General features: G+C 41.1%; 1 protein-coding gene across 2 annotated transcripts; it reads left to right on the top strand.

Moving 5' to 3' along the window:
• The first annotated feature begins 6,063 nt into the window (after positions 1-6,063).
• LOC146568278 (zinc finger MYM-type protein 1-like) lies at positions 6,064-9,307 on the top strand. 2 transcript variants are annotated; one of them, XM_085284236.1, is made up of 3 exons: positions 6,064-7,972; positions 8,397-8,511; positions 8,719-9,307. In XM_085284236.1, exons 1-3 carry the CDS (start codon positions 6,444-6,446, stop codon positions 9,244-9,246), a joined length of 2,172 nt encoding a protein of 723 aa, XP_085140362.1. In that variant the 5' UTR covers positions 6,064-6,443; the 3' UTR covers positions 9,247-9,307. The 2 variants fall into 2 exon arrangements, with proteins under 2 accessions (XP_085140362.1, XP_085140363.1); XM_085284237.1 differs by having other exon boundaries at positions 8,397-9,307.
• The last annotated feature ends 1,301 nt before the right edge of the window (positions 9,308-10,608 follow it).

Raw genomic sequence — 10,608 nt, forward strand, 5'->3', positions numbered from 1 at the left:
CTTCTTACTTTTAACTGATTGCGGCAAAGCGCAGCACGAGAGCGCAGACTCTCATCAGGACAGCATGAAAACACAATTACCGCATTTTCTGAAGTGATCCAACTGTCCGGGGCTAATCGGTGGAGTGTGAAGTGACAAACGTTTTGGATGTGCACGAGTCATTTTTTATACTTGCTGCATTTCGTGGCTTTTTTACACTGCCAAATGAGAGAAAAAACTTCGTGCCCGCCCCAAGGAAAGAAGGAGACAGAGTAAAACACATGAAAAAGTAAAGTATGCTAATATGTTCTTGGGTAACTTCCTTTAGCTTTCTTTTCTTGAAAGCTCATATTTATCAAAAGAACAACATTATCATATGCAGAAAAACCGAGACGGTGTATATAAGGCGAGAAAAACAGCGGATCTGAAGGTACAGTGAATTAATGTGTGGGTAAAAAAAAAATTCAGTGCAACATGCTAATTAAATTCATCTGGTATGCACAGTGCTCATTTGTAATCACCAGCATGATTTCTTTGGCCGAAAAACTGCAACATTAATCTCATACACTGGGGTTGTGTTGGCCGAGCATCCTGAATGGACAGGATTTTTATGTTATACACTACAAAACTTTAATGAAGGCCATGGTGAAGATTTCCTGTTGCATAAAAAGCTGTTATTGTGATGAACATCTTCTACCTTGCACTCTCAGTATCTCGGTGTTTTCTCTGGATCATTGTCACTACATTGAAATGAAGAGATTTGTACAGAGAAACATGAACACGGCAGACAATGCCTCTGATTCCATTCATCAAACTCATTTTTTCAAAATAAAGCAGGAGGAGGGTTTCATAAGGACAGCAGAGAGGACGCGTGTATGCTACTTTTTGTTTGCTGGAAGGAGATTTCAGCGTCAAAGCTGCTGATTGACTTGTGAGCGTGTGCGGGTGCGCACCAAAGCTACACTTCACACTTTCCTGGGGTTTCATAATGCCGAACACTGGCTTGAAAAACAAGGTCTGCCCGAGCCATTTCTCAAATGAGAAACATCCTAAATGTTTACAGTGGCGCATGCTTTTAACTTCCAAGTTGTCCCCCCTCCTGCGTGCCTCCATCTGTTCTGATTTGGGCCAAGACTCAGTCGGTTCAGTCAAACAGGCCAAAGTACTTTTAAGAATGATTAAATTTTAAACTCTTATTCTGGTGCCAGCCATTGTACGACGTCTGCAAAAACAGCTTTCAAGAAATGCTTATGCAATGTGGCAAAATTTAATCAAGCACTGAGTTGCGTAACCAGCTTAAACCAGAACATATTGTAATTATATCTGGACCTGATTCCTATACACAGGGCATAAAGGCTTATTTGATACTTAATAAAAGTGCTTGTATTCTGTTAGGCTTAAACGTATTCCCAGGTTAAGGTCTGATTACAGATAGCTCAGGTCTGATTGCTGTAGGTGGAGCTGCAGAGATGAATTTTCATGTGAATCCAGCCCAGTGAAACTTATGTAATCAATAGGTGAAGACTGAGGTTCTCATTGTTCTTCAACACTGGAGGAAAATGACACCAGGGGATTATATAACACAGAGCATTATGCTGAAATTGACTGCAATGTAACAAAGGCTGACAAGCTGTCATTAACAATGTCATCAGTTATCTTAGCTTTACGGCTGAATGGTAAGCTGATAGCTTGTACCTTCCTGCAAGGAATTGCAGCCTCATGTTGTCATGGTTGTTTTGACCCAATGTTTTGAGTTTGTTGTTTGAGATTTTCTACATTCTTTTAATTGTGTTTTTTCATTATGTGATTAAGGTTATTTTTTCATGTTCCTTCCAGGTTATATTTAATTCCTTGAGTTTTCAGCTTATCCCGTCTCCCCTGTGTTTACTGTGTCTAGTTGTAAAGTCTCCATCTGTGTAAGGCATCTCATATTTTAGTTATTTCCTGTTTTATTTTGATCGTTCCTTGTCTGATGTGTTGTACTTAGTTTCACTTCCCCTGTCTTGTTTGATCTGATTAGTTTTGATCAGGTTTCTCCTTATACAGCTGAGTTGGAAAAATCAAAGTCAGGAAAAAGTAATGCTTTTACTTTTCATTTAAACATATTTATTGTAGTAATTTTAAATATATTACAGAAAAGTCTCAGGTTGAAATTTGAAAGTGTTAATGGCATCCATTCATGAAGGCTTTGTGCAGATCCATCCAGAACTAAAACTGCCTTTAAACAATTTTATAAATCCAAACAAAAACCTGCACACAGATCACCATCTGCAACAATGACATATTTCTCTTTCAATTAGTTTTTGGCAACACGGGGATACCAGAACAAGTTGAACAACACTAACATATTTCATTTCAAGTATTGGCAAACGGATTTTCCTTTTCTTTTCTTTAAACTTGATTTCTGATGAACGGATGAATCATTTCTCTCCCTTTTATTCCCGTCTTTCGTCTGTACAAACTTTTCACCAGCTTCTTGACTTTGACCGTTTGCTACGCGCTGCTGATGGGTTGGCATATGTTTTGTTTTTGTCTTCTTTTTTTCTTCATCTCGGCGAAGATCTTTCTGCTGTTGCTGAAAACAACTACATTTCAATACAGTCTCAGAGAAGTTTGTGAAATACTCCTGAAATTTTATCTACAGATTTTCCCGGATCGTTTCGTTCCCTTTATTTCATACTGTTCAACAAAAAGGTTGCTGGAGGTGTGATGTCGTCCTTGATGTTGCTTTTACACTTACATTGCATTTTCCTTCATGAATTAGTTAGCTTTAGGCAATAAAACTGCTCAGTTTTGTTTAGGAACCAAAAGTAATTGGTCAGGGTTTAAAAGTTCAGTTTTCTTAACTGGCATTCTTTTTGCTGCCTTGTAAACCAAGGCAAGACCAACAGTCTGCTTTAAGGTCGTGTCAAAGCATCTCAATCGGATTTAAGTCTGGACTCTGACTAGGCCACTCCTAAACCTTTATTTTGTGTTTGAGACATTCAGAGGTGGATTTGCTGGTGAGTTTCAGATAATTGTCTTGCTGCATAGCCTGAGTGCCCTTGAGCTTCAGGTCAGAACTGATGGCCGGACCTTCTCCTTTCTTCTCTTCCAAGATTTTCTGGTAGAGAGCAGAATTCATGGTTCCATCATCTACAGCTGCTGAAAGAGCAAAACAACCCCAGACCATCACACTACTTCCACCATGGTGGATTGTTGGTATGATGTTCTTTTTATGAAATGCTGTATTAGTTTAACACCAGCTGGACTCAAACGTTCCAACAAGTTCCGCTTTTGTGTTGTGAGTCCACAGAATATTTTCCCAAAAGTCTTGGGGATAACCAAAATGTTTTTTTGGCAAATGTGAGATTAAGATTTGTGATTTAGTTTTTTGAGGGTTTCACCTTGGAACTCTCCCATGGAGGTCGTTTTTGGTCGGTTTCTTTCTAATTGTTGAATCATGAACTCTGATCTTAACTGAGGCAAATGAGCCCTGCAGTTCTTTAGATATTGTGATTCTTTTGTGACCAAAAGCGCATTGATGCGCTTTTGGAGTAATTTTGGTTGGCCAGCCACTTCTGGGAAACTTCACCGCTGTTCCATTTGTGGATAAGGGCTCTCATTGTGGTTTATTGGAGTCCCAAAGCCTTAGAAATGGCTTTTTAACTCTTTCAGACTGATAGATGACAACGACTTTGTTTCTCACCTTTTCTTCAGTTTCTTTACATCATCTCACAAGCTCATCAGCCTGCTCCACAGTCAGGTTCTACTACAGGTGTGGTAGTAATCAAGCCTGAGTATGGCTACTGAAACTGAACAAAAAAGAAAAACAAGTGGCAAATCATAGTTGATTAATTATTCAACAAAGGGCCAATTACTTTTCACATAGGGTTTGGGTAGCTTTTTTCCCTTTGATAAATGAAACGTCATGGTTCTGTACTGCTCTGGGGCTCCTGCATCACACTTTTTACTGGCCTCAGACCCCAAACCAGTCGCTTGAGCCGCTGAGCTTCCCTCGGAAGGAGAAAGTAAGCACATTCCTCAGTCTCTCTGATAAATTACTCACCTCACTCCACACTTGGACTAACCTACTTCTCTCTCCCAGAGCAACTTACCTGCAGTGCAAGTCCCAGTTCCTGAGAATGCCCTTGCCTTCTTCAAAGTTTCATTTGTGTCTGATTCAGTAAACCATTTGAACTGTGCTCATCTGTTCCTCGGGTGCTGCTTTAGAGTCTCCCAAAACCTTGTACGTCTTATATTTGTCGCACCAAGTCATCATATAAAAACTGCCTTTTGTATTTACTCGGGTTATCTTTGTATGCTAAAATCTGATGTTAAAATTTGATGATCTGAAACATTTAAGTGTGACAAACTTGAAATCGGGAAGTGGGCAAATACTTTCCAGTTCTGTACATGCACAGAATTTCTTCCAACTGAAATATATGCATTTCAAGGTCCTGCTGACTTAGATTGAAAATGGGACGTTTCGTGTCCATGCAAACGGGCAAATAGATCCAGATAGATCTTGATAACTATTTAATGTTTTGACAGGATATACATTCCTACTGCAGACATAAATGGCACAAATCTGATTTTATTTTATTTCTATTGTCCATATGAAACTCAGAGCTGTGAACAGAAAAAAAAATGGTGTATTTTGCTTTAAGCCACAGAGGTAGTAAAAAGCAGCCCTGGAGATTCAGAAAAACTGTTTTAGTAAAGACATTCATGGCACAATGCTACCACTCCCGACTGCCACTTATCCACAAAAAAACCCATGCTGAGGAGCTGGCTCCCTTTCTCTTAAACCTCACTGTCATCTGTTCAAGAAAAGGAAAAAGAAAAAGAAACTGATGTTTGTGATGTCTTTGTTTTTGTTCTTTTGTGTGAATCAGTTCAGGCTCTATTACAGAATACTCTGTTCCCTTTGAGGGTGACCAAAACAAATCACCCACCTCCCTACCATCCTCTTCCCCCACACTGACCCTCTGCATTTCCCCCTTCACTACATCCATGAACCCTCTTTGTTCTTGCTTGGCAGATCCATCTTTAATATCTTTTGTCCAATATATCCACTATCCCTCCTCTGCACAGCTGAAAAATTATATGATCAAAATAGGAAAAAAGTGACTCGATCAATAAATTGACTACTAACCTTGAAGAGTGAAGGCACAAAGCACGGAGAGAAAAAAACACAAGAACAAAGCTGTAGAGCTGCAGCTCACCCTAACTTAATGGTGGCAAAGACCCACTGAGAGACAGAACCTATAACTAATTTAGAATCAGCAATTAAACACAACATGAATGAGTCTGACTGGAAACACTGGGGGAGCAACAGTTATAGCATTAATTAAATTGTTTCAGAAAGGTCATGATTACACATGAAAAGATTGGCGAATATTTTAAGAATGTGTGCACACAGTATCCAGAGGTGCACATCTGTCACTGGATGCTGCGTGGTTATAGAGTTTAAAGCATCAAAGATGCAGAATATAGGCACGTATATAATCATCTCCAAAAATCAGAAGTTTAAAGGGAAAATCAAAAGTCCACAAGCATAAGGAGCAAAAGTACTACACTGCAGACTTCTCCCACAATTCCACCCAGTGCTTCCTGCAGAAGTTCTCTGATGACTCTGCAATAGTCGGCCTCATCACTGATGGGGACGACAAGGAGTACAGAGGACTGACTCAAGACTTTGTGGACTGGTGCCAGCTGAACTACCTCCAGATCAACGCCAGTAAAACCAAGGAGCTGGTGGTAGACTTCCGCAGGCACAAGCATTCTCCACTGCAACCACTGAACATCCAGGGTATGGACATTGAGGCTGTGGACAGCTACAGGTACCTTGGTGTTCATCTGAACAACAGACTGGACTGGACTCATAACTCAGACGCCCTCTACAGGAAAGGGCAGAGCAGGCTGTACCTGCTGCGGAGACTCAGGTCGTTTGGGGTGGAGGGCCCACTCCTGAAGACCTTCTATGACTCTGTGGTGGCTTCTGCTATCTTTTATGGTGTGGTCTGCTGGGGCGGCAGCATCTCTGCTGGGGACAGGAAGAGACTGAACAGCAGTGGCGGCTGGCCCATAGGGGGCGCTCGGGCTCCGCCCCCCCAAATGTGGAGGAGTAAAAATATATATTTTTAAAAAATTCATCAATGATAGTTTTACTATGTGTGTGCCCATATACAGCCAGGCGTATTTTAACATTTTCACCAGCTGACTCATTAAAGTTCAACCAACAAACGGTGTTTTTCTTCTTCTGGGGCGCTCGTCAAAGCGCCCTTGATATGCAGCGAAATAGCCTATCATTAAATGGTTGCCAGGGGAAAATAATAAATATTTGACCTATCAGCGTCGCTGAATTAAATGGTTTGGGGGCGCTTAAAATTGCGCCCCTGCAGAAAACGCGCGAAGATTTGCTGTTCTAGAATTTTACCTCAGTCAGTAGCCTAAGTGAGCTATAAGGTCAGAGAGAGACGATGGCAGCGGTATTGTTAACGGTTGAGGCACAGCCTCCCCCAAATTCGGTTAGATCGCTTCTAACCTACCCTTTTGCCAGAAGGACAATGGCAGAAAAACTGCAAGTTAAAGAGTTGGGACCTGACAAGCCCGAAATTCAACTAACCCAGGCAACGAAGGAGAAGTCAAAAGCATACAACAGGACTTTTTGTCGGAGTTGGTTCCAGCGCAAGTCGTGGCTGACAGGCTGTGGAACAGCTAATGCACTTTTTTGTTTCCCGTGCATACTGTTCAAAAGTGACAAGTGTGATTTGACGTGGACACAATCTGGACAAACCGACTTAAAGCACCTCTCCGAACGAATCAAGAAACATGAAAGCTCACGAGTTCATATGGACAACAGTGTAAAGCTAGCTGTGCTAGGGAAAACTAGCATAGCGGCGCAGCTAGATGATGGACATCGGATTGCTTTAAGAAGGCACAACGAAGAGGTAGATAAAAACCGTCATATTTTATCTAAAATCATCGATTGTATTAAGTTTTGTGGTGCTTTTGAGCTAGCAATGCGGGGACATGATGAAAGTGATTCCTCAGACAATCCAGGGATTTTTAGAGGTTTAGTCGACTTGATGGCATCAATTGATCACGACTTGAGGCAACACCTTGAAAATGCTACTGTATTTAAAGGCACCTCGAAAACAGTCCAGAACGAGATCCTGGATTGCATGTTGGCAGTTCTGAGAGAAAGGATCGTGGAAGAAGTAAAGGCAGCGAAGTTTTTAGCCATTCAAGCTGATGAAACCACTGACATTTCTACACACTGTCAGTTAGTCATGGTGCTAAGATACATTGACCAACGAAACCGTATTCAAGAGCGTTTTTTTGAATTCATCAAGCTACCCAATGCTTGTGCAGATGCAATAGCCAGTGCCTTATCGGAGAGGCTGCGCTTCATCCTCCCCCAGGGACAAGAGAGAAAGTTGATCGCCCAGGCCTACGATGGGGCCGCTGTAATGAGGGGTACCACTGGAGGAGTGCAGCGTAAGATACAGGACATTTATGCTAACGCTCACTACGTACATTGTTATGCCCATCAGTTAAACCTGGTAATGCAACAAGCAACCTCCCACATCCCTCAAATCAGTCACTTTTTTTCCGACATAGCAGGATTCGCTTCTTTTTTTACTAAATCGAGCAAGAGGACTGCAGTGCTTGACGAGGTGGTGGCGCACCGACTTCCAAGTGCATCGGCAACCCGTTGGAACTTCAACAGTCGTGCTGTGAATACAGTGTATGAACATAAAGACGATCTGGTGAGGTGTTTTCAGACCATCCGTAACAGTGAAGGATTTGATGCCCCTACAAAGAGAGATGCCGGTGGTTTCGTGAGAATGCTGGAAGACGAAGCTTTCTGTTTTTTCCTGGCCTTGTTTCACAAGATAATGCCACATGTAGACATGCTGTATAACCACCTACAGAAGAGAAACATCGATTCTGTCACCATCGCAGGGATCACCCAGACATTCATCAGCCGCATGCAGGCTATCAGGTAGGCATAAAAGCATAAATATGTAACCTAGAATAAATGTTAATTATCTATGCATAGATTCTATCAAATTCTCTGCATATATTCTGTGTTCTGTGACTTAAATGTTTAATGGAATTCAGATAATTTTGATTTATATCAGCCTTTGAAGTAATTTTATGAAAAATATTTGATTAAGTATATTTGATGAAGTATATTCCCAGTAATGATTTGATGTAGCCTATACCATAGGCTATTTCCTGAAATTATGGCCAGGGCCTTTATTTACTTGCACTGGTTTTCCCCCAGCCATTAAACCAGGTCCGGTTATTAATTAAATCCGGTAATTCCCGGTAATTAGAACACAACCTTTGTTTGGTTTGTGTTTGGTTAATATATCCCTATTCAGTTTTCAGAAGCCATTAATGAAACTTATGTATTGGATCAGGGAGGCACTTCCTAATCTGGTTGTGGATGAGGAGTACAGGGGACCTGTTCAAGACCCACCCACAAAGAGACGGAGAACATTGGGGGAAGACAGGCAACACCATTTGGCACTGGAGGTAAGCACTAGCTGCTTGGTCTGATTTAAATCGGATCATCAGATAAAATCTAATGACGATGCTGTCAGATGTCATTTGATATAGTGGTCATGACTGTTTTGTTTTGTTATGGACAGATTTTTTTTTTCAGAATAATGATTAACATGAGACATGTGCCAAAGTCTTACCACTGAATCTAACTCTTACCAATTATATATTATTGGATAGGTGTGCGACACCATTATGAGCCATGCCAAGGAGAGGTTTTCTTTCACCAAGCACCTTGTCAGCGCCACTCTGTTGCAAGGAGACTTGTTCCAACAACACAGCAAAAATTTTCCAGATGCAGCACTACAAACCACAGTGGAAGCCTATCCCTCATTGGACAAAGCCAGACTTAAAACAGAACTGTCCCTGATCTACGACAACGAGGAGTTTCAGAGTTGTAGTGGTGCGCTGGCGCTCTATCAGGTTCTGATGGAAAACAACCTTCAAGACACATTCACCGAAACTGTAAGTCTTCTTAACATCCTCATCACCACACCAATGACAACATCAGAATCGGAGAGGTGTTTCTCTACTTTAAAGAGGATAAAAACTTTCCTGAGAAACAATATGGCTCAGGATCGGCTCAACGCTCTGGCTATGCTGTCCATAGAGAAAAAACTCACACAAGAACTTCCTGATTTCAACACCAGGGTCATCGAGAAATTTGCCACTCAGAAAGACAGACGAGCAAAGTTCTTGTACAAATAAGAACCCTTAACCATATTTACTCTCTTTCTCCATCCCTCTCTCTTTCTCTCTTTAGCCCACCCCCCCAATCAGTTTACAGTTGTTGTTTTCAATAGTTATTTTTCATTCATTCATTCAAAAAAAAAAAATCTGTTCATGTTCATTTTTACAAATCTATACAAATGGCCAGAATATGGTTGTTCATTTTTACAAATCTATACAAATGGCCAGAATATGGTTGTTCATTTTAAATTTAAATTAAAATTGTGTTGTTTGATGTACTCATTAAATGGGTCATTTTAGTCGATATCATAAAAATTGCCCCCCCTGAGATTTTTTTCAGGAGCCGCCACTGCTGAACAGGGTGATCCGAAGGGCCAGCTCTGTTCTAGGATGCCCTCTGGACCCAGTGGAGGTGGTGAGTGACAGGAGAATGGTGGCTAAGCTGTCATCCCTGTTGGACAACGTCTCCCACCCCATGCAGCAGACTGTGACAGCACTGAGCAGCTCCTTCAGTGGGAGACTGCGGCACCCACGGTGTGGGACGGAGAGATTTCGCAGGTCTTTCCTCCCCACTGCTGTCAGACTCCACAACAAAGACTTTAACTGAACAAACACACACATCCACACATGTGCAATAACACTAAGTGCAATAATCTTTTCTGGCATCGTTGTATTTTTACTCAGTTGTATATAGCATTCGTATTCTATTTTTATCTTATTGTATATTTTTATTCTATTTTATTCTACTGTATATAGTATATTATTTTATTCTATTCTGTACAGCTGTGTACTGTATTTATTCTTATTGTATTCTAATTTTTGCGTCATAACTTTTGCACTGTCCACTTCCTGCTGTGACAAAACAAATTTCCCACGTGTGGGACTAATAAAGGTTATCTTATCTTATCTTATCTTATCTTATCTTAATCCAAGGCACAGGAAGACTGAACACAGCAGCATAAGGAGAGGAAGTGACAACGACAAGACACACAAGCTGAAGGCTGACTGGGGATGGGACACAGCTGGAAGAAATGAGACACATGTGCAATCAATCAAGGCAATCAGGAGGAAGTAAAACCGGCACTGGATGTGAAAATAAACAAGCCTTGAGACCGATACCAGCATGAATACTAACACCAAACAAGGTGTCCAGGACAAAGAACGGGCACAGGGACCTGACATGAAGCACAAGTTCAGAAAACACCAAGAAAATGAAAGCAGGGATCCAAAACCTCAAACAAGAGAACAATAAAACCAAACACCTTATTACTAATTATGGAAATAAATGTGCTGGATGCTAATAAGAAACGACTTACTTTACCATTCAGATCTGGATCAGTAAGGTGATCAAAATACCCTTAAATTAAAAGTCAATTCTTC

Source organism: Mchenga conophoros, linkage group LG8 (genome assembly GCF_057382185.1).
Source record: "Mchenga conophoros isolate Kocher_MC1m ecotype Shallow Benthic linkage group LG8, M_conophoros_male_GT1.1, whole genome shotgun sequence".
In the NCBI taxonomy this organism is placed as follows: domain Eukaryota; kingdom Metazoa; phylum Chordata; class Actinopteri; order Cichliformes; family Cichlidae; genus Mchenga; species Mchenga conophoros.